The following is a 24,231-nucleotide window of genomic DNA, read 5'->3' on the forward strand; positions in this document are numbered from 1 at the left end:
CATTTATTGCACTCTTTACTTCCTTATCAGTCTCCTCCACACGTTCATTTCTCTCGTTCTTTATTTTTTTTCTATTTTTCTCCGTTTCTTCTCATCCCCAATCTCATCACATACACAGTCCTTTATACGTTTTTTATTATTCCGTGTATCATCATGTGCCACTCTTTGCGCATTCTTTCTACTCCCTACAGTTACACCGACCCCCTCATCGTTTTCATTTCCATCACATGTTTTTTCGCCACACCTGCAACATGCACTGACACGATATGCTCCGACTCGTCTTCTTTTGTTCCTCAGCACCACCAGCCCATACACCCGGTCCAACATCCGCTCAACCATCACATCCATACACTTCTCATTCTCCATCAATACCACAAGCAGCTCATCATACAACCGTTTCTCTCTTTCATTAAAGTTCACGCTCAGGTCTTCCAATTCATGCATCGCATTAACAAAAAGTGCTATATCATTAGATTTACGCACATCACGAGCCATAAACACGCACATCAACACCTTAATACTCATACCATACCGTTTCATCGTTCTATAACGCATTTTATGCATTTTGGCGTGTATCAACGCAACTACATGCTCATCATCACCCGCTATACTTATAAGCGCGTGCAACACGTTAATATTCGTGTACATATGCGCTTCATCCTTCAAATGCTGTATTATGGGTGTATAATCGATGTTGTACCGTTTTCTATGTGTGCACACGACAAATGCACATTTCTTAGGCGCATGCCGGTCGTACCGCACAAGTTTAAAAACATTACTGAGCAAAATTGCGCTGCCCATCCGTGCCCTACAGATCATCAGATCCACAAAGAACGAATTAACCGCTTGTTTGTTGCTCTCAGCCAGTGCACACATAAACACATGCACACTCTGGTGCTGTACCACCGCCAGCACCTCCTTAACATCATCGTTACGCAGCACATGATCCCTGAGCACGTACAGGAAGTAATCGCTGTGCCGATCGTACAACGTGTTTATGAGCGTGATGATCTCCTCCCTGTGGTCAAATACGTGCAGGACGTGGTTCAGGTACAGAATAATGCTGAGCAGGTCTGGCGGTGCCTCACCGCTTTGTGCAAGCGTATTGGCGGCTTTCAAAAAGTTTAAAGAATCGAGCTCGTCAAGAACAACACATGTTAGGAATTTAAAAATGGTTGACACGTCCTTTGCAGCGCGCATTATTTGATTGAAATGCTTTCTCTGCTTGTACAGCTGTACGAAAGTAGCATTGCCTCTGATTACCTGCATGTTATGCTTGACGGGGCTAGGGCGGTACTTTTCGGGTCTGGACAGTTTGTGATACGGGGGTATACTCGCTGGTTTAGGACCGGCACTGTCTTGTGGTTTGATATGTGAATGAACATTGCTTTGTGGTTTGTGATATGCATTACTTTGCGGGTTAAGATAGGTATTGCTTTGTTCATTGTCGGTCCAGTTTTTATCACCGCTTACGATGCCACCATCCGGTTCATCAAGACTGACACGACCAAAATCGTTGTAACTGCGCTGCTCATCAGCGCGATGCTGTGAACTAAGCGGCTTACTGCGGTCCGAATCGGTACTGCCACACATAAATTTAGAAATTCGCTTTCCGTTACTTACCATGAGGGTCTATGGATTGAATTTTTGCAATTTTAATTACGTTTAAAAGATTAGTGTGAGGAAATAAACAAGCGTACTTTTAGCCCAAACATGACATTTAAAAATGATAGGTGATGAAATCGCTGCTCCCTCACCAACATAGACAAAACGTGCTCACCAACATTTTAATTAAATAATGCAATGCATAAATACTTAGTGCTATATTGAGTGATATAACACATTTAAACTATTATATAACGTGATGTGCACACTTACATTCAAATATCATGCACATGGTAATTAAACTCGTTAGACCTACAACACACTTTAAACCGATGCAGCAATTGCTTTACTTGCCGTACGATCACAGCCATGTTATATATCGTGAGCATCAACCGATATGGTAGGTAAATTTATTTGCCATGGTCACGCCGTAAACGCACCACGCTCATAACAAAGTGCAAGCGCTAAAAGCGGTCACTTCATGCCAATACCAGGCAAAATATCGTTCTACTGCAAAAAACTCTGTTTTTAATTCGTAAAACATAAAATACGTTTTAAAGTATTATTTTTGCCATAGGTGCCATACTACAAAGGAAAGTGTGCCGTAATAGGACATAAAGATTTATCACTCGATGTATGTGTATTTAATGAATGGAGTGCTACTCATCGCACATTCACTACGTTTCTTTTACGTATGTGAACATAAAACCGCTCTCAATAAAACACTCCTGGTCAAAGAATGGGTGTAAAACTCTTTTAGTTAAATTTGATATCCTTCACAATCTGCGCAGCAGTTCAATCCTTGAACAATGCTCTCTTCACAACCAATTTCTGTTCAATGATTGCAATCTCTTAGGATCTTCTTTTTCATCATTTACCGTAAAGCAGTGCCACACCTAAATTTGAATGATAATAATCAACAGCGATAATACGTAAATTTATTTACATCATCGTTTTATTCATTCTCTTCAACAATCCTTCTTCCCTTCATTACCACTCATTCATTCTCTTCAACAATCCTTCTTCCCTTCATTACCACTCATTCATTCTTTTCAACAATCCTTCTTCCCTTCATTACCACTCATTCATTCCCTTCATTACCACAGCCCGAATGACCTTAAAAATATTTTACTGCCCCTCTATCAACGATTTTTTAACCGAGAAAATAAACGGTCATCAAAAGCTGCTCACAGGCACAAACAGGTACGTAACACGCTGTACACTACCGATAAATCGTATTATTGCGCGGTAATAGCATAAAAAAGCGTAACTGCAGTATTATGCATGAGCAGAACAGCCATAAATGGTAAATTAGTACGAAAAATGAATGAACATGAAGGTTTACAAAATACATGGCTAGTAAGGTTGTAGTGAGCGGTGTTGATTTATTTGTACCGTTTTACGTCCTTGGGTGCTGCGCTTTTTGTGATTGAGCGGTTAATTGAAGAGGAACGCTCACCGGTAGCATACTCAACTGTTCTTTAAGGTTTGGTTATTGGTAATGAAGAGAATAACAGGCACCAGCCGTAGAACCAAAAATGAACTGCGATAGTAAACCACCTCATCCGTAATGAACCTTTAAATGGGAGTACGTCCTACACCGCTAGCTGGTGTATCAACACGTTCAAAATTAAAGTACGACAAGAAAAGTGTTTACCTGTTCGATACGGTTGGTGCTGCTGCCTTGCATGTTCACAAGTAGAACGGTGTTGCTCTGAAATATCGTATGATTTTATTGTTGCTCAGCGTTTTTAATACTTGACAGAAAAAAAAGAGGAAAATGATTTTGAAGGGAGCAGTGAATGAGGTAATGAATGGAGCAGTGAATGAGGTAATGAATAGAGCAGTGAATGAGGTAATGAATAGAGCAGTGAATGAGGTAATGAATAGAGCAGTGAATGCGGTAATGAATAGAGCAGTGAATGCGGTAATGAATAGAGCAGTGAATGAGGTAAGATAAAACATTACAAACCAAGTAATGTATAAAATCACGATTTATTACCAAAGTGCGCATGCTCGGTAATCTGCACCAAACCGAATACAAAATTATGAGCATATGATCATATTTGGTAATAAAGCTGAAGAGAACAGAAAAGCATTTTAATGAGTACTTAGCGATGAACTGATTAACATGCCGGTACTGCAGCACGTATCACAATGCCTATTGCATCATGTACTGCTATTTTGCCGCTCCTTATATGGTAGGTGCCATAGTTCATCAAACATTTTTACTTTGTTCGTTTTCATTTCGTAGAATTGGTGCGTTTATTACGTACGCGTGGCACGGGGCCGGTAACTCTTACTGTGCTGTACACTCAGAATTTATCTTTCAGAATGATCGATCATAGCGGGTGGCAGTGCATCGTTAACACGTAATAAGATCAGCTCAAACGCAGGGAACACAAATTTAGCACGTAATGAGCATTTAAAAGGTATTTCTTGTGAATTGGCACTACGCACCAATTGTGGTAAATAAACCTTCTAAATGGAGAGTGCCATTACGTATTTTTGAGCAGTTTTCGTTCATTATTGCGGTTTAAACACCAGACAGGTTATTTATGTTGATTTGGATGCGTAGGTAGTTTTGTACGGGGAACGCTCTGAGATACGTGAGTAAGTGCCCGTGTAAATAAGTACGTATACAACCAAACAAAACATAAGCAATGCATTATTCTGAATAATTGCACGTAGAACACTCACAAAGCCACCTCTACTGGTTCATTTTCTTAAGCTTTAGGGTTCGGCTACGTCTTCGATATTTCACGCAATACAAGGCACTCACAGATTCATCATGGAGCAACACGCACAACAAACATGTTTTGGAATGGTTTTAACAACCTGCACGCCCAACGTACAGACATCGTGCCATTCACCACAAATAAAAAATTTTGCAATCAAACTGTCAAATTATTTCCGGGTTTCAACACTAAACACACTTTCATCGCATATAGTACACTGATCGGGTATTTGACAGCCCAACACACCGTGTCATTGTTCAACTGCCGATTAAAGCACGGCCTGTCCCTTCAAAAACGGTGAGATGTGTACTGAAACGAGCATTTTGGTATTTTTCTTACGATTGCTGCAGCGGTACATATTTAGAAATATTACCCCGTTTTTGTGTATCACTCCTGTTTGTACGGGCAGCAGCGCCGTGTGAAATGGTTTGTGTTGATGTGCCAGTCCCAAATAATCTTTATCATTTTTTTGTTCTGTCATTTACCGTGCAAATGGTTAATTAGGCCGGGAAAGATGGACACGTCATAATACCGGTATACACACGGGTGGACAGCATGGTAAGAATTGTAGGTGTAATAAACATTTTAACATGCCTTGTACGCATATCCCACCACATTTACCACACCATCACGCAAATCATTAAAACCGCTCCTCATCTCTTCTCGCCAATCAGTCCACGGTAATTCTTGAAGCACTGTACCAACGGGTGGTAAACATATCAGCGCTCAACGACCAAACAATTCTTTACGTCGTGTATACCGCACATAAACGGACCAGCAGCTACAGCACACAAACTGATCGCAAAACCGGTCTTGCAAACACTTCTTCGTTGTGACTTGTACTCTGACACGTTTCAACGTGTTATGGTGGCACAGCCTTGGTACCAAACCATGAACACGTTGCACCACGCCATACATTCTCATCCACGTGGCAACAGCGATTTACAATGCTCTCATTTATCGCACCACAAGCTCACCAATAGTATCGAATGCAGTATATTGTGCAGTTAAAGGCAAGTACAAGTCTAAATGACGTATACACCTCCTAAATACGTGTGTGCTGGTGCACTTGCAATCAAAATTTATTGCTCCTCTCACACGAACACGTAATTAATGTGGCAAGGCTGATTAAGGAACATGGTTTGGACGAATTGCGGTACAAAAAGAGAAATAGTGTGCAGAAAGTGAAGAGAACACGAAATGAAAACGTGGTAAAAATGTAAATGGTGGTGCACAGCAGTACTACCGGTTATGGCTGAATGGTATAAATATGAGTGGAAGTGTACGACCGTGCAAATACGTGGTACGAACATGATGTGATGCACCGGTACTGCCATCTCAAACACAATACCACGTGTTACCATAAAAGACACTCAACCTAATCGTACGAACGGACCGGTCATGCCGCACCATAAATAACAAATGTGCAGTACCACAGCACAAAGCAATGGTTAAGTACCTGTCTCATCCCTAAAAGTGATAATTATCACTTCCATTTTCAAAATGAGAGTTTATTTACATTACAGAGCAATCGGTGAGTGACCGGTACATCGGTACGAATGCGTAGCACGGTGTAGCACCGGAAGTAGCAGCTAGCAGAGCGTGGCAGTAGAAATGCTATGGTATCAAACACTGGGCTGTGCGCGTAAAATAACGATTTGTTCTTGAATAGCACGTGTGCGTGCCAAGCAAACATCAATATGAGCTATGAAGTGGTGCAGTGGAGGAGTAGGTGACTGTAAGCAAACAAAACATGAACACCCCGTCACTTTTTACTTTTAAAGTGTTATTAAAACAAAACATTTTTTTTGGTGCTACCGCGGTTAAACCGCAGTATGATGCCATGAAAACGTACTTTCGGTTGATAAGACTGTGATTAAATCACTGTCTCTCGCAGAACGTGGTGGTAGTACGGAGGAGTATGCCACAAAATTAAAATGCTTCTTTAAAGAACGTATCCGTTTGTTACACTGAGCAGCAACCGAAACACTGATATGTATGTGAGTGTTAGGTAAATTCACCAAAATTGAACAAATAGCATTGCGTTCATTATACAGTTCCGACCACGTATCCAATCAAAGGAGTACGTTCCTAAAAATATTTCTTAGTTTAAACACACACACCTCGCTCGCACCGATCCAAACCTTTTGTGCGATAAGAATCTTAAAAATCCGTTGTAAGTCCTTGATCAGAGACCGAATATAAAAAATTTTAATGTACGAAACACGATCGATGAACCAAAGGCTAACAAACCACAAAAGTATGCTGCTCGTGTGTTGCAGGAGATAAATAAGCGTACTTTCAATTAAAAAATACGAATCGCACGGTAATAAATGTTCTGTTGTGTTGGGGGCGTGCCAATTGCTGCATGTGTTCTGTTTATTGTTCTGTTCTTCCTATCGCAGCTCAGCGTTGTTTGCGTTTCGTATTCGCACTCAATCGTGCATTGATAGCACAGTTTGCGGAGCATTCTTTGATGTGCACAATCACCAATGATGACGGTCAGTTCCTGTCCAATAACAGTTCTTGTCTAATAATAGTCACAGTCTAATGATAGTTCTCGTTAACAAACGATAGATAATCCCATCCAATTATAATACCAGTCCAATAAATCCTTTTCTCACTGATACGGTCATTTTGCTGTCTATACAGTCATAATCAAAAAATATTTTTCTCAACAAGCTTGCGAACCGAATTTACAAGTCAAGTCCATCAACCAAATTCATGGCAAAATAAAACTAATACAATTTACGTCTCCTACCTTCTTATTCATACAATTATCGTCTCCTATCTCCTCATTAATACAATTTGCGTCTCCTACCTCCTAATTAATACAATTTACGTCTCTCATCATTCAATTTTTCCATATATCATCATTTCCATTCCCTTTACATTCTTAATAACTACCAAACAGGTAAAAAACCACATACTCTACAATGGCACATATAAAGACAACTTTTTATTACGCCGTATTTACTAATTAAAGGATTTAAAAATTTTTAGACACCGGGCTACACCACCACAATCACAACAGGACGCTTACCAAACGATCGGCACCCAAACATACATATCACGTGCATATTTTCGTTATGTGCTCGTACGAGCACATCTCTGTAGTTTTGTTAAATGTTACTGTTTATTAACGCTTTCTTTCTTCTTGTTGCTGGTTCCAAAATTTAAAAATTTCAATCACACATCAAAATATTTAAAGGAAAATGAATTATTAAAATTATAAAGCATGCATAAAATAGGGAAAGATATGGAAAGAGAAAGAAACGGAGAAATGAGCGAGTGGAGTGGAAATAGCAGTAGTAATGTGCAGGGAAAGGGTGGATATGATGTAGTGGGTGAAGAAGGGGGTGGAAGAGAGAGCAGCTGGGAGAGGTGTGATACAGAGGATTTGGGGAGTAAGGAGGAGTGCCTGGAGAGTGATGGAGAAGATAGAAATGGCGGAAATAAAGGTGTGCGTGATGTGGGAATACAGGTAAATGGAGATATAGGGGGCAAGGAGGTGGTAGTTTATGTTAAGAAAGATGTGCGGGAAAATGATGAGGAACAGGTTAACAAAGAAAATAGTGAACATGGTGGTAACGAGGGTAAAAGTACCAGTGAAATGGTGGGTGAGCGTGGTAGCAAGGAGGAACGTATTACTTTAAAGGACGAGGAAAACGAGGACTTAACGAACGTAATGAGAAGTGATGGAAATGAAGAAATGAATAAAAGAAGGAAAATTAAAGAGAATGATGGGGCAAGCAAGAACGATGAAATGACCAAAACCGCTGAGGCAAGCAAGAACGATGAAATGACCAAAACCGCTGAGGCAAGCAAGAACGATGAAATGACCAAAACCGCTGAGGCAAGCAAGAACGATGAAATGACCAAAACCGCTGAGGCGAGCAAGAACGATGAAATGACCAAAACCGCTGAGGTAAACACCGTCAATTCCAATGAAAGTAGCAGTCATGTCCCTGCACACATAAAAAGTGAGAGAAAACGTACGGTCATCAACATGCACATCACAGATCACTCCGATAGCACAAACAGCATGCGCAACAATCAACCAACCATAACTTCGTACGATTACAGTTGTTACGGCAATTGCTGCGGAAACGATGGCAGGACGAACAGGAACGAGAGCAATAAATGCGTGAAAAAGGGCAATAGCGGCAAACGATACGTAATCTTAAGCACGAACGAAACATTCACGAAGAGCAACGATGAGCACAGGAGCGGCACATTCCTCATCAACAGCATAAACGAGCAGCGGTACCTGATGTGGTGCGAGATTGCCATTGTGTACGAAATGATGGGCAATCTCAAAATGTACGGGCACGCGATTGAAAACGCGCTCAAAATACGGAGCGGAGTGGAGGCACTTATCATATACAGCAAGCATAGGTACGTCAGTGAAAACATGCACACAAACCACAGCGTGAGCATCGCATACTTTAACACGTGGGTAAGGGAGCACAGGAGAACGGGTCTTTCCATTCTTTTGGAGTGCTACGCGTTGATGCGCGATGCGCAGATTCACAAGTTTGAGAGGAAGTACAATGAACTCAGGAAATGTGGGCGTATGCTTGAGAACGAGGTGCTTAAGATTGAGAACACCGGCTATGATCCATGTCAGTGTGTAGGTCCTACATTCTCTGCGTGCAAAGACATCATTGCTTTGAAACATGCCAGTTCGTGTACGCATGACAATGCTGCTGGCTCTTCTCCTAGTGCACACAGCAAGGAGAACTGCATAAATAACGAATGCATAGATTTCTTTTCCGATACGTACAATACGGATGGCAAGAAAATGAACAATGCTACAATACTTGACCTGAAGGACAAGCAGTACGATGAGATACGTTCTTTAAATGTGAATGAAATTGTTTATGGCGAGTTGACCGGTAGTAATGAAGTACAGAGCAAAGAAATTGGTACTGGGAGTGAAATACAGAGCAAAGAAATTAGCAACACGGGCAGCAGTACAACAGATAATAGTACAAAAAATGGTACGGAGGAGAGCAAGACCGATCTTTTAAACGGTACTAGTACGGAAGATAGAGTTGAGCATGGTTCTGTACGTATAGATGGCAATGATTCGAAGGGTACAGATCAAGGGAATGGCACGGACGGGGGAGTTGGCAACGATCAAAGCGCTTTTCCGAGCAAATCTGATCAGGGACTGCCGGACAAGAAAAATAACGATGACCAAACGAGCTGCACATGCAGTTCATCAAAAACTCCTGCCCACAACTTCTACGTGCTCAACAAGCACTTCCTGCTATTTTACCTTTCACTCGTGGTCCTGTACTACGAACGGACCAACAGGTTGCATCTGTCGTACCGCCACATCATAAAATACCTCTCTCACTCGTACAAGCAGGGTGAGCGGTTGGTAATGCTCTTCAGGCTCTCGCTCATTCTCAAGCAGCGCAAAGATTTTAAACCTGCAAAGCGTATCCTTAACGTGCTCAAAATCCTCTTAGAACGCAAAATGTGCACGATAAACGTGCTAGACGTGCATGCACAGCTTGCACATCTGCACTTTGTGCATGGTGCTGTTGGTAAGTGTTTAAAGCTGGTGAACACTATCCTGCACGTTGATCCGCATCATCTGTTCAGTAGTGTTCTGAAAATGGAGTGCCTGTTCAACACAGACGTGGTGAGATGTGCCAAGTACTGCGCAAACATGGTAGGACGGGTCGTACAAAGCGAGTATTTCCTGATGCGCTGTTATTTCGCTATGGGCATGTTTGAGCAGTGCCTTGACATCTACAGGAGCAGGAAGAGAGGCGAGTACATCACAGAGAGCACAGATCACCGTTCACGTACTCGTTACCGTACAGAAATCGACAAGTACTTCGCCAATACGATCGGTATCGTGTACTTTAACCTTAAAGACATGCCGAACAGCCTGGCAGCATTCACAAAAGCCCTTTCAATCGATAACGATTTCAGAGAGGCAAAGCACAACCTTGCATTCGTGCAGCACACCACCAATTCGCTAACTGCCAAAGAATTTAATGTTTATGCTTCTGAAAAGACCGAGTTTAGGGAGGTAATGCCTAGTGTGGGTGATCCCGTGTTTCTACCTCCGTACCTTTTTATAAATTGTATAAATAAATGAAGACATACATTCTATCATAGATAATACGTACGTATTTTGCAGGAGTGGTGTGATTAAAGAAGGTTTACTTGCTGATTCAGTATTTTGTACTTTTTTTATTGTATTTCATACTTTTATTGTATTTTGTACTTTTATTGTATTTTGTACTTTTATTGTATTTTGTACTTTTATTGTATTTTGTACTTTTATTGTATTTTGTACTTTTATTGTAATTTGTACTTTTATCGTATTTTGTACTTTTATTGCATTTCGTACTTTTGTCGTATTTCGTACTTTTATCGTAATTTCGTACTTTTATTGTAACTTCCTACAAGCACAATAAACACATTATCATAGGTCTTAAACGTAATACCTTGCCATTAATTACTATACCGGTCATACACTTACACATACTTTTAATTTTTATGTTGGTAGTTGGTTATTACGGTATTGTGCAATGTAAAATATGGTTATTAACAACGTTGCTTAGGTAAGAAGAACGTGGTGTACATACGTATGAACATGTTTGTGGATGAGAAACGATATGTGAAGATATTGGCGAGGTAAACACATTAAAAGTATAATTAAATGATCAAGTAGTGGGATTAATGCCGTTAACAAGCTCAATTGATGCTCTTAAGACGATAACAACGGAGTAATGGATGAATGTACCGTTTGGATGATTTAAAAACACAATTATACGTGCTACCGAGCATAATACGCTATTAAATGGCGTACTCATGCGGTCTAAGCAGATCATATCGGATAAATGATATGAACTGCATGCAAGGGGTGGTCGCAATAATTTGGAGGAGAAACGGTTCTCCCTGACGTATCGAACGATGAGCAAGTCTTAATTAATTCTTGTATGTTTTAATTACTTTCTTTTACAAACTTAATTACGGTAAATATACCGGTTAGTGATCAACATTTCCTAAAATAGCTTTTGATTCGAATATGTGAACAGAAATGGTAGAATTGAAAATGATAACGTGTACCCGATCAGGAAGATACAACAGCACCACCGGTGCTTTAAAGCGTTTTAGCAGTGATAAATGCTGGTAACGGGTTGTGTCGACATCTTGGCCACAGTAAACGTTCAACTCATCGTATGATCTATTTTCATCGTTATAGCGCACGCTTAACGGTGCATCTGCTCCACAGCTAAGTATATTGGGAACAAAAAAAACATTTCCGGAATAAGAATGTATCAAGAATGGAAATGGTGACGTGCTCCGTTTACGTACGGTTCTATTAACAGAATGAGCGCTTGTCAAGCACGTATTTGGATAGCTTGATTCTAAAAGTGGACAGAATTACCAAATGAAATATCGTTTACATACGGACACATGGCTCAAAAGGAACGGGGTTGGATTTTATACATTTAGAATTGGCCGGTTACCCGTGATTGGAAATACTTCTAAATTAATGACCGCTATCAAATGGCGTGTGAATGATGAGATTTGTTGCAGATGGTGCAAATGGCTGTCTGCGGGTGTATTTCACCACGGTATGAATTGTCTGAGGATTATGAGACTGAGATACGCCGCTCTCATAGCAATATAATTGGTATAGGATGTTTTGATGCTGCACAGCAGAAAGTAAAAGGACAAACACGCTGTGAATTGAGGTTGCTTCTTACGGAGTTGATTTAACTAAGCATGGTAGAGCGTAAACATTGAATATGTAACTGTGTCTGATTTATACTTCGGTGTTCAATAAAAATGCTGTACCTGAACCAAAGCGGTAGATGAAACATATGAACGCTGAAACAATCTATCCGGTGCAAAGGATTGCATTATCATCGCGTATTAATGGATGCGACAGAACGATGTAGGTTTTGTCCTTTTTAGAATGAAAACATGGCAGGATGTGATACGAAAGGTTTGATTAAAGCTGGGACCTTTTAAACTATTGTTAAGTATGCGATGAAATAACAAATACAATTAAATATTGGGTAACGTGTATGATAGATGAAGTAAATTGAATATATTATTGCTTTATGATTGCTATGGATGTATTTTTGTGGCAACTGCCTGGTTTAACAATACTAAACACTCGTTCTTTCAAGTACACTTCTTATGGACCTACTCTGTTGCATTCCTTGGCGCCGATGGCATGTTTCAGCACAACCTTGTTGGAATTGTGAGCGGTTCACAGGGCCTTCTCGAAAAAGCGCTGATTATCGCTATCGTCATCGCAAGATGGTAGATGACATGAATCTTAGGAGATTCTTCGCTGCTGATGTATCGTGGCGTTTAAAACAGAAGTGAGCTGTTTTGATCACAAGGGTTTTACAGCTATGATAGGAGATACCTTGAGGATCGACAGGCCTTAAAAACTAAATCATACCAACATCAGTCAGAAGAAGCGAAAAAAGACTAATCGTAAAAATTTAATCTTTTTGTCCATGCAGAACATCTCAATGGTGAGAAGTAATCTTTGATTCAGCCCAAGCTTTTCAAAAACATAAACCGCTCTATAATCCTTGTCTCACCACCTGCTACAACATTTAATCATGTCGTTGGCACAACTACCTTCTACCATACTCGTTGCCAAAGTAGAGGCATTATCCGGTATTTAAGCTAAATGACACCGCTGTTCATTACAATAACCAGGTTCATGTTGGGCACCAAACCGAACTACAGCATTTTGGCATGATTTACGATTCTTCACATAGATTATTATTTATCAGTCGCGAGTGCAGCAAGCTTCTGTAGCTCAGTCGGTTTAGAGCGTCGTGCTAATAACGCGAAGGTCGTGGGTTCGATCCCCACTAGAAGCACTTTTTTTGTCACTGCATCATAGTTTTCGTTGTACAAAACAGCCCAATATTTGCCTGTAAAACGTCACACTACGTTGTTCAATGCAACTTTATTCATCATAAAGGTGTTGATTGGATATTTGCATCACTTTTATGTTCCACTCCCATTGCCCCTTCAATCATACGAACGAATGAAATGGCTTTCTTTGCCGCTTTCATCCCGACACACTCTAAATTCTTTTTAATTAAGTCGTGTCATTGAGAGGGATGATATTTCCTTTTCGAGATCGCTATAACAAACCAACATGCAGTAAATACGATTTTTGGTTGCCACAACAAAATGCTGAATCATCGCTACACGTAACAGTGGCGTAAAACATTTTGCATCTCTCCTTACCTTCTTTACCAGATCAAGGAACAAAATGAACGCATCCAAGCGGGCATGTATAAACGATATTCATCAAAAAAGACACCTAATAAAGGAAATACAAGTATTTCGTGTGTGTTGCTAAGCGATGCCGGTTTGGTATTTTTAAAATTTTAGCAAAAGGGTCATAGATTGGATGGTGCACGATTTCGTCGATAATGAAGACGATATCGGTAATTATATGAAGAAAGTAAGCGGTTCGCAGCTGACAACCGGTAATATAGTGTACTGTGATGATGGGAATGCATTTGATACCAAGAAAGAAGAAAATATAAAGAGCATACGGATGAAAGCACATGCCATGAAAGAGCGAATTGCTCATTTTGAGGATAACGAACTAAGATACGCACACCGAATGGTGCACCAGGAAAAGGAACGGTTGAAAAAGGACTGGCCAGCACTATTTTGCAGTGGCCATGCGCTTGAACGAGTGTTTGTGTACGTGGATATCGATGCATTCTATGCAAGTGTGGAAGTGCTTGTTGATCCTGTATCCGGTCCTTTGGCGGTCGGAGGTATGTCGATGCTAGCGGCTGTTAACTACGCCGCAAGAAAGTATGGAATACGGTCGGGCATGCCCGGTTACCAGGCACGCACCCTCTGTCCATCCCTTGTGATCCGGAAGTGCAATTTTGAACGGTATAACATGTATTCAGAGCGGGTGATGGGCATGCTGGCAAGGTTTGACGGGAACATAGAAATTTATGGACTGGACGAATGTGTGCTGGTGATAGATGAAGAGAAGATGAGAAAAGGATACGAGTATTTTTGTGAATGGAAGGGAGGAATTGAATGCATACTGAATGACTGTGAGGGTTGTTCTAGTTCTGGGATTGACACTACGAGTCTGTCGCAAAAACACGATAACAACCCACAGAGTATGAGCGAAATTGGCGGTTCGTGTAAAAGACGTGATGAAGGAACAAAAGTAGAATCTGAAGGCGTGAATAGCAAGGTAATGGTGAACAATGATTTATTCTGTGAGGTGCAAATGAATAAATTGGCTGAAAATGATTATTTTGCCGTGGAAGCCGAGGGCAAAGCTGCGAATCCTGAGAATGAATTTGTACTGGCCACACATGCTCAAAGAGAGGAATATAGCAAAAAAAAAGGATTGAACGTACAGAGCGGTAGAGATAATATTATTTTGGAAGATGGTATTGCTGAACACGGGTTGTATGAAGCGGAAATGAACATCACTAATAGAAAATTTGCACCAACTCATGGTAATGACAATTCTTCTTCATATGATACCTTTGTTGCTGCCGAGGTGTCGAGCAGTTCAATTTGCACGAGTCAGCCCCATCCTCACATGTGTAGTAAACACAAAAAGATAGTAAAAACGCTTCCATTCACCTTTAAGAATGTTGAACGGCTTGTAACCGCCATTCGTATGCACGCTAGAAAGCATATCGGACTTACAATAAGTGCTGGTATTTCCGTGTGCAGAGGGCTATCAAAACTGTGTTCAACGATAAACAAACCAAACGACCAATTTTCGCTCTCTTCAGGTGCAGAAAAATTCCTAAGTCCCATGAAAATCACAAAAATAACGGGTATCGGTCCAAAGACAAGTATCCTGCTCGAAAATGGCATGGGCATTTCCACAATCAGGGAACTGCACGCACACATGCACATACTGTACCTGGTGCTCAAAAGGAAAAGCTTCCACAATCTTTTCAGAATGTCTCACGGCTTGTCACATTTTGATGGTCCATCAGCAGATAGTATTACGATTCACAGGCAGCCGCATATCGATATTATGGCACGGCCCCCCTCCGTTTTATCAAACCAAAGTGTCAGCAAATCGCGAACGTTCAATCCGACGAATGATTATAAAATGCTGATGGACGTGCTGTGGTCGTTGTGCAAAAATCTTGGCCGCAAACTCACGGGTTCACAAGCAGCCGTGGTTACCATAACGGTAAAAACGGAGCACTTCCGAACAATTGTGAGGAGACAGCGCGGTGTGCTGCGCAATGATATACAAATACTTGATGCGTGTTCTGTACTGCTAAATGAGGCCGTGTCAACACTGTGTGCGTCGGTGAGCGATGATGTTACATCCTGTTACAGCTGTTCAAATAGGACAACCCGTCCAAGAATATTCCAGCACAATTTGCGACTGCGCCTCCTCGGTGTTTCACTGAGTAAGTTTTCGAGAAAAAGTCCTTTTTTCAAGAGAAGAAAGATGAGCATGGATGTAAAACGATGTATTGAATGCAAGAAAGTGTTTGTAAATGTGAGTGAAGCATTCTTCTACAGCCATGTGAACACTTGTCTTGATTGGAAGGAACAAAAGAACAAGAACAGCCTACTCCGATTTTTCAACACGACGAAGAAGGTGTAACGAGGTGAAATTTACTATGATCCCGGTGTTTCCAGGGCTAACGCCAATATTCGTTGCATGATACTCTAAGAACCGCCTGCTATGAACAGAATACTTGCTTTGGTCATCATTCTTATGAACGTAAATATAATCATCCTATTTACCATTGTTTTGGTTATTTTACCTCTTTGCATCCGTTGAACTACGTGTAAATCGCTTCATACCGTTTGTTAAGTCATTCATGTGCCAAGTGCAGGACCGTTTTTGTTGCAACGCCCCAACAAAAACCGTTAACCGCCTCAGAGCCCCCTCGTATGCAAGAAACCACAAAAGAAAACCCCAAGCAGTTCCTCAAAGCACGTATAGGTAAAAGAATACGCATATCGCTGAAATGGAACGTGGATTACGAAGGAATATTGGACGGCTTCGATGATAATTTTAACATCGAGGTATCGAGTGTAAGCGAATTTGTTGACAGTAAAATGGTAGGCAAATTGAAGAGAATGGTTATCAGGTGCAATAATATAAGAAGTATGGAGGATGTGTGTGGTCAGGAGTAGTAAAGACGCTATATGTATATTTTGTGTGTTTCACTGTTCTGGTACAATTACAACAATTTATTTCCGTTTTAGTACTGTGTTTGATGCAATGCGCCCACCCTGATGGTACGAGTATGTTGTTTGGAATACTGCTGCCAGGCTGAAGTGCACAGGATCAAGCAAAGAATCAGTTTTTGAGTCATAGGTGTGAGGAGATAAATAAATTTTTGGTAAAAAAGCAAAAATTTTGGATCGGTCTATGCCTGTATAATCGTGTTATGTTGGTGGTATTTCGCCAATCACCCAATGTTACGGTGTTTTTAGCTTATGGCACCGTGCTAATGATCAAACGTTCATTTTTAATGACACTGCTGTAGAAATAGCGGTTCTTCTGCTCACCAACGTGGAGTAGTGAGTGAATGCTGCTGTGTTCCTTGTGAATGACATTACACAGTTTAATTAAGAGACAAAATCGCAAATACGGTATAATTACCGGTTGAGAGTTTAAGTCCTTCACCTCGATCTGCAGTTCTTTACGAATTGAATGAAAGACCAACAGCAAAAGAGCGATCCGAAAAGATGCCACTGCAATTATCTTTTGGCTGCTTTAAGTTTACGATTGGTTCTTTTCGGGAAAAGTGACATTTGATGGAGTGCAGTAAAGGCTAAAAAAGCCCATCAAATCCAACATCATGACAAAACGGTTTGTTACATATGAAACTATTTTTATCTTGGTAGTGTTTACCTGCTGTGCTGCCGTTTTGGTTGTAAATGATGAGGAAAGAGCATTGGAGAGATACTCAGGGATTATCAGCAATGACATAACAAGGAATGGTGATTCAGAGGCTTTGCAGAACTATGAAGGTGATTCGAATAAGGACAATCTCTTAAAACCACAGATCAATAACTTAAGATATTTGTATGAGATTCAGGCTTTGAAGAATGAGTCAGCGATGAAAATGCGTTTTTTAACGTGTAGATTATCGTATTATCTGAGATTATACCGTGATAAGCTGTTTGCAACATTTATTTTAGATGGGCTTTCGCGTTTGGATGACCTATGCGATCAGGAGGCAAACGAAAATACTCGTAATCCCATTACTTTTAAGAATAATTCGAGAATGTGTTTAATATCTGGTGCTACGTCGGCAACAGGGAAGCATTTAAAGCAAAGCGTTACCAATTTCATCATAAATTTGAGGTTGGCCGTCGTTCATACCATTGATTGTAGCAGAATTCTCTTCAACTTCACCGCTCAGCTAATGCGGAACGCTTACAAAAGGTACAATTCATGGACACAAACGACTGAGGATTTAAACGAAAAATTCGTTGAAGAGATAGCACCTAGTTTTGATGAGTTATGCGATGCAATTGATAATGAGATGGACAAGTCTGGCGATGTTGCTAGCAGCGGACTTTTAGGGTCGATGAGTTACCGAGAGAAGAGATCGCACAATGTATGTCAGGGTAAAGACGTACAGGTGAACGAAAATGAATTGGAACCGTTAAGTGAATGCTCATCTACAAATATGAGAGGCTCTTGGTTGAAGTGCAGTTGTGAAGCACGCACCAGATATGAAAATCATCTAAGGCGCTGCAATGATTTCAGTGCAAGATCGTTCTTCCAATCGATCTATAAACACGTTCATCGCATGGATTACTTTCAAAAAATGCTCAGCCTTTATTTCAGGACTAAAAGAACGGGTGATTTGAGCAGGAGTGCTGCAGAAGGGACAAATTCGTACGATGAGGATATTAAAGAAAACGGCTCACCATGTCATAAAAGGCACGACAAAAAGCAATGTGACCGGTGTAAAAACACTGGTGAGAAAGGTTACAGTTTTGAGGTAATACTCATTATCGCAGCAATTATTTTTACTATTGCAATAGTAGCGTTTCTTATTATAACTGTAGTTGCTGACTGTTGCTCCAAATACAAATAAAAATATTGTAGAATGTAATCAGGTAATTAGCGATTCATAACTGGACTGTATGGCTCAATGAAGGCACTCATGGTGCCACTTGTTAGAATAAGTTTCTTCTTGGGTCAACACTAAATGAGCATCCGCTTTAACCGCCATTAGCGCCAATGGTGTGCTTTTGATTTGCTAGAACAGGGCTGTTAAACAGGCTTAGCTAAAAATACTTCATCCAATATCTATTAAAAGGAACTTCTCAGTGCACTAGGATATCGCATCAATGAACAAATCACGCTGCTGAATCATAAACTGGTTTAGGTCGCTTCGTGCTTGCAGATCGCTGTTTGGAGTTAACACCGAGGAAAAAAGGATTGAATTTAATTACTGCTCCAGATGTTTTCACATCATTCAGCAGCTAACTTTTTTCGCTAAAAGCATGTTGATCCTCACATATCAACAACACCTGAACAGCACGCTTTTGTGATGCGCTGGGAACGGCTGTGGCCACTGGCATTTAGTTCATAGAATAAGCATTTAACCTTCAATAAACACTCTTTTAATTAATGTATGCTTCTTATCTCACCTAACGCGCATACAATGAATAGAAAAACGCCCAAGCCGTGTTTTCTATACTCTTACAATCTTTAAATGAGTGCCTGGTACTTTCTCTGGTTAACGCATTTCTACTGCCACAGCTCTGTTCTTTGACCTTTTAACAAAATTTTTTCTACCCCCCCTCATGGCCAGCAAACTTCCCGTGTGCTACCTAAACGTTAAGAAAGATAAAACAGTGCTCGGTACTATAAAGATAGAATTGCGCATGGACGTGGTTCCAAAGACAGCTGAGAATTTTCGTGCGCTTTGCACAGGCGAAAAAAGGTACGGCTACCAGGGCAGCACGTTCCACCGTATCATAGCAAACTTCATGATTCAGGGCGGCGATTTCACCAACCATGATGGAACGGGTGGGCACAGCATCTACGGTCCGAAGTTTGATGACGAGAATTTCCAGCTGAAACATGATAATGAAGGTGTAGTCTCGATGGCAAATGCCGGACCAAACACCAATGGATCGCAGTTTTTCATTACAGTTAATAAGACAGAGTGGCTGGACAACAGGCATGTTGTTTTTGGACGTGTGGTGGAGGGGATGGATGTGGTCAGAAGGATCAGTGAGATGAAACAGGGTAACTCTGAGCCACCCGTCATTATTTACGAGTGCGGTGAGATTTAATCATTAAATGATTTTAATTGCGATGCGGTTTGGTGTAAGGTGACGCATTTCCGTTTATTGTGCGGTCATTCTCTATTGTGCGGTCGTTCTCTATTTGTGTGGTCATACCGCGATTAACCTTCAGTACTGATTTTTCATCGTGGTGTAAGAAAAACACTTAGGATCGCTCTGAAGACCTTCTTATATTTTTGGCGTGGGCAGAAAGTACGACCAATGATTGTGGTCGGTGTATTTACGAACTGTTTTGGTGAACTGTCCTCATTTAAAGGAGCGGAATACAAGACCGTGATGTTACGCAAATGAAAGACCCGATGCTGGTTTGTGTAGGCACGATCCTCTGTACAGTGGCAGGTGATAGCTCCCGTATGACCGGAAGTAGAAATTCCTTAGGTGTCCTTTTCTGCCATTCTATAACCCAGGTTTTCTGTTCCATTTTCTATCCTATCTTCCTCAGCCAACAAGTGTGAACCAAATCAATCAACATTTATTGGTAAATTAGCTCCTACCAGGACAATGCTTCGCAAAAATACTGATATATCCCTTATACATTACCATATTGTGCGCACAGCCGTAATGCAGACATATAATACGGTGCATCAATCATTTCGTAGAATAATACCACACACTTTTTCAGCACCTCACTCGTATGAGGAACTTGTCTTCCAAGTATTAAACCGAATCACTCTCTGTTTTTGACCACAACATCAAGCTCTCTGTTTAAGCACGTAACAGCAGCAGCAAAATCATTTTCATTGTCCAAGCGGTACAACCGTCCTCCACGTCGCACAAACAGTATGAAATGCTCGTTCAGATTGATATTATAGCCGTTGTTCTTCACCTTTCTATTCTTGCTATCAAAGTGTTCACACAGCCTTAACATAACCCGTCTGCAGAAATAGCTGTAAATGGGCTCGGTGAGAACAAAAAAGTTCAGGTCACCGAACTCTATCTGTGATTTTATGAGAGAGTCTATCTCCTGGACCGATGCATAGTGTTTCATTCTTGAACTCGGACCGGCCCTGTCACTTTTTGTGTGCTTTTTGTCCGAATTATTTCTTTTACTGTTGTTCTCCGTGTCTGCTGAGCATTCATTGCCGTACACGCGGCGCAGATCGTATTTAGCCCTCAAGTCTTTTCTGCTGGTACACTGATCGATGTATGACGGGTCGTGTTTTGTCGATTCTTTGCTACGTTTGCCTTCCCTGCTGTTTTTGCTGTCTTTGCCACTTTTGGTACTTTTGTTGTCCCTGGTGCTTCTACTGTCTTTGACACTTTTGCTGTCCTTGCTGCTTTTGCAGTCTTGTCTGCTCTCTTTCGCTTCTCTATTCCTTTGGCTTCCTATGCTGAACACCTCATACGCTGTGTCCGTACTTATATGATCAATACTCTCATTGTCAAGCTTATAAGAGACTGTTTCACCCTCATCGTTTCCAACAACCCTTTTCCCTACTCTTTTTCCCACCTTTACGCCAAGGCTGTTCACCTTCACACAGAATTTCTCCATGTTGATCTCGTCTTTAAACCCAATCAGCAGAAACTGCTCGTTCCATTTCATCTCTATGTACATGTTATCTTCCCTTGTGAATGTCAGTTGGTCGTATTCGATCGTTTCTAGCTGCTCAAGGTCGTGCTTTGATGACTGCGACTGCCTGGGCGGTGCGGTTGCAATAACCACGCACGAGGGAAGAAAGAACAGGTACACAATGGTCACGTTGTTCTTGTAGATTGTTTTTGTGCGGTAATAGAACTTCGGATCTGAATGTGCAGTCCTCCTAAGGAATGATGATATCGTAGATTTTGGTAGCATTTTCTATCCTGTGGTTGGGAGATTCCGTGCTCGTTCTTTTTTCTTTTTGTGCTCCTTTTCACAAACACTTATTGGTGTATTTTGTATTGCGTGCGAGTGCTCGTGCTTTGATTCGTCAACCAGAGTTTCAGTGATCTTGCTTCGTTGCAAGATACGGTGACAGATGCGTAGAAAAAGTAACAAATCACTGTGAGTGATGAATAGAGATAGATTAAATAGTGAATTGTGGTGCCAAATGCTTTTGTGCCGTGCAGTTACCTCCAACCGGATAAACATTTGCTACGGCAAGCACCCGTTCGTGTACGGACAGGCAATCGTGCCTATTGCCCTGCAAAGATGTGATCTGACGGTTTAATTAACGATACCTCGTTACGTTAGGAACTTGGAAGGTGTGCATCACGAACATAAGGCCTTTGCGCTGTGGTAAACGCTTACCCGTCGCAAAAAGAACGTTAAAGCAGATTAGCAAACGCAATTTAACCAAACACTCTTGGAATGAGAACGTGCCATGACTGGCACATGCTGAAAAATTAATAAATTGCTGCAATACCGGTTGAGCTTATGGATGTATACGGTAAACCAGGTTCGATCGATTGCTAGAATTGGAGCCGTTGCTGCGAATTCTGACCAAAAATACACCAAACAGCCCATTTTTACGCTCACTCGCTAAATAATTGCACAGCACGATCTACCGATGCAAATTTTGCCACGAGAATTAATCATGAAACAACCGGTTACTCTCAAATCATTGATCGTTGCCTCAATTGCAGCATATGCAATGATTAAAGCATAGCTAATTAATTATTGTCAAATCTAACATTTAATCACACGAAAAACTTTGCCCATGTATTCTGTCCTAGTAATAGGCTCGGCAGGTGCAGGTAAAACAACATTCTCCCTCAACCTGTACGACCACCTCAGTGCACACAACCACAGCCCAACTTTAATAAATCTTGATCCTTCCCAGCAGAGCGGTAACACATACCACCATGACATTTGTACCTACATTACGACCCAGAACATAATGGAGGCTACTGATCTTGGACCGAACTCATCCATTTTAAATGCATTCGCAACGATGGCCGATAATCTGGAGAACATGGAGATTGAGGGCTACTGCGTGGTGGACATGCCTGGTCAAATCGAAATTTTTGTACATTCTGAGTCTTTTCTGAGGACCGTTGAGTATTTTAAGGAACATAGCCGCTGTGTAATTGCGAACGTGTTTGATTCCATCAATTTCAAGAGCGTAGAAAGATTCCTTGGGAACGGGATGAGCATGTGCATGTGCGTGGGACGAGTTGATCTGCCCTTTATCAATTTGGTAAGCAAATGCGATCTTTTCTTGGAGAGCGACCGGGATGAGGACTGTACAAATGACGATTTGGATCGGTTTGACGGTGATCTGTGCTTTGACCAATCGCTTTTGGAAACGAAATTTCATAACGATCTTTATTCCTTCCTTGAACAGAACAATGTTCTGAATTTTACGAGGATACGTTACACCGAGGAGGGAATGACCGATATTATTTACATGCTTGATAGCGTTTTACAGTACTACGATGATTTAGATTACATAGAGCCCCGTGAGGAATGAGCAAGGTCTGCGTACAAATCAGAACAAAGACACGCATGCAACATTCACCGGTATTAATCATTAAAAATGTATCATCCAACATTCTTAGCTTGTTACAGCACCTCCACGCTTCCGGTATGTGTCTTGGTACTTGCTCCAGCTACGGTAAAGATTCTTGTACCACAAAAATTAAAACGTGATTGGCAAGCACAAACTGTTCGAAGAGACGTGTTCTACAGAATTTATGGCTATTATCGCTGTAGAAAGACGGTCTGTTTAATTTTGATGTAGTACTATGACTGTTGGTGCAGCTGAAGCGAAGAACCTCTTGCAATTAAAATAATGAACTTCTGTGACTAAAGCAAGGAGCTGCAGGAAGCTCCTTCGTACTAAAATGTTCTTCTCTGCTTGGTATGTACCAAACATTTACAATACAGGATGTATCCACACCACGCCAAGCATCAAGGTTGTTAGATCAAACACACCAACGCATGGTAAGGCGTGAACTGAGTAAGTGATAGATTTACTCACTGAAACACGAATTGCAACTTGTAGCACGAATCTCTCATTTCAGTAAACGTGGAATAAAAATTTTGATAAACGAATGATGGTGACACAAATTAGCTGCTGCTTCACTGTTGAGTTAATATTCAAAGTACAAAGCATTTTTATTTATAATTCCTTCATTATCACACGGTACATCGTTTGTTCTGGTCAGTTGAAGGCACCTACCGTGATTACTTAACCCTTGGTCCTAGAGGAAGGCACAGGACGGTCATTCTGCTGATTCACTTCCTTCGCACATTTGTGCTGCATGTAAACCGATCATTGCTGTAGCAGAGATGCATATAGCACGGAAAATACACCTGTGGCTGCCCAGTCTTTAAAATCTTCCCAAATAGCATTTTATCTTGCCATCCTATTGAGAACATCCGTTTATGTTTCAGGGCTCCATCTTTCTTGGCGTGTATTAAGCCAATAGCTCGTCCTGACCGAATTGTCACAGCTTAGGTATCGGCAACTTTCTGGTACGAACAGCACTTCGTAGCGCAGCAAATAATCATCAAGAAATGGTTGTTGCGATATCAAATGATCAGCGTATTGCACTTTTACTCTGTGCGAGTCCGAGAGCATCAAAGCGTTTTGACCGACTGACTGCTGGCAGGATAGAATTCCTTGCAACGTTACCTGCC

At 41.1% G+C, this 24,231-nt stretch overlaps 8 protein-coding genes and 1 non-coding gene across 9 annotated transcripts; 7 read left to right on the forward strand and 2 right to left on the reverse strand.

The window, feature by feature from the left end:
* Positions 1-60: 60 nt before the first annotated feature.
* On the reverse strand, positions 61-1,626 carry VCUG_01701 (uncharacterized protein; the record flags this gene model as incomplete). The annotated part of the gene is made up of 1 exon (XM_008076526.1): positions 61-1,626. The coding sequence occupies one exon, from the start codon at positions 1,624-1,626 to the stop codon at positions 61-63; it is 1,566 nt and encodes a 521-aa protein (XP_008074717.1).
* Positions 1,627-7,581: 5,955 nt separating this feature from the next.
* Positions 7,582-10,534, forward strand: VCUG_01702 (uncharacterized protein; the record flags this gene model as incomplete). Its single annotated transcript, XM_008076527.1, has 1 exon — positions 7,582-10,534. One exon carries the CDS (start codon positions 7,582-7,584, stop codon positions 10,462-10,464), a length of 2,883 nt encoding a protein of 960 aa, XP_008074718.1. The 3' UTR covers positions 10,465-10,534.
* A 2,619-nt stretch (positions 10,535-13,153) lies between these two features.
* Positions 13,154-13,228, forward strand: VCUG_02815. The gene has a single exon. It is a non-coding gene; the product is annotated as a tRNA-Ile (tRNA).
* Positions 13,229-13,770: 542 nt separating this feature from the next.
* Positions 13,771-15,984, forward strand: VCUG_01703 (uncharacterized protein; the record flags this gene model as incomplete). The annotated part of the gene is made up of 1 exon (XM_008076528.1): positions 13,771-15,984. The coding sequence occupies one exon, from the start codon at positions 13,771-13,773 to the stop codon at positions 15,982-15,984; it is 2,214 nt and encodes a 737-aa protein (XP_008074719.1).
* A 293-nt stretch (positions 15,985-16,277) lies between these two features.
* VCUG_01704 (uncharacterized protein) lies at positions 16,278-16,523 on the forward strand (the record flags this gene model as incomplete). The annotated part of the gene is made up of 1 exon (XM_008076529.1): positions 16,278-16,523. One exon carries the CDS (start codon positions 16,278-16,280, stop codon positions 16,521-16,523), a length of 246 nt encoding a protein of 81 aa, XP_008074720.1.
* Positions 16,524-17,194: 671 nt separating this feature from the next.
* Positions 17,195-18,445, forward strand: VCUG_01705 (uncharacterized protein; the record flags this gene model as incomplete). Its single annotated transcript, XM_008076530.1, has 1 exon — positions 17,195-18,445. The coding sequence occupies one exon, from the start codon at positions 17,195-17,197 to the stop codon at positions 18,443-18,445; it is 1,251 nt and encodes a 416-aa protein (XP_008074721.1).
* A 715-nt stretch (positions 18,446-19,160) lies between these two features.
* Positions 19,161-19,678, forward strand: VCUG_01706 (uncharacterized protein; the record flags this gene model as incomplete). The annotated part of the gene is made up of 1 exon (XM_008076531.1): positions 19,161-19,678. The coding sequence occupies one exon, from the start codon at positions 19,161-19,163 to the stop codon at positions 19,653-19,655; it is 495 nt and encodes a 164-aa protein (XP_008074722.1). The 3' UTR covers positions 19,656-19,678.
* A 656-nt stretch (positions 19,679-20,334) lies between these two features.
* VCUG_01707 (uncharacterized protein) lies at positions 20,335-21,462 on the reverse strand (the record flags this gene model as incomplete). The annotated part of the gene is made up of 1 exon (XM_008076532.1): positions 20,335-21,462. The coding sequence occupies one exon, from the start codon at positions 21,460-21,462 to the stop codon at positions 20,335-20,337; it is 1,128 nt and encodes a 375-aa protein (XP_008074723.1).
* Positions 21,463-22,306: 844 nt separating this feature from the next.
* VCUG_01708 (uncharacterized protein) lies at positions 22,307-23,182 on the forward strand (the record flags this gene model as incomplete). Its single annotated transcript, XM_008076533.1, has 1 exon — positions 22,307-23,182. One exon carries the CDS (start codon positions 22,307-22,309, stop codon positions 23,057-23,059), a length of 753 nt encoding a protein of 250 aa, XP_008074724.1. The 3' UTR covers positions 23,060-23,182.
* Positions 23,183-24,231: the final 1,049 nt, after the last annotated feature.

The sequence above is a fragment of the Vavraia culicis genome (assembly GCF_000192795.1).
Source record: "Vavraia culicis subsp. floridensis unplaced genomic scaffold supercont1.29, whole genome shotgun sequence".
NCBI classification, from domain to species: domain Eukaryota; kingdom Fungi; phylum Microsporidia; family Pleistophoridae; genus Vavraia; species Vavraia culicis.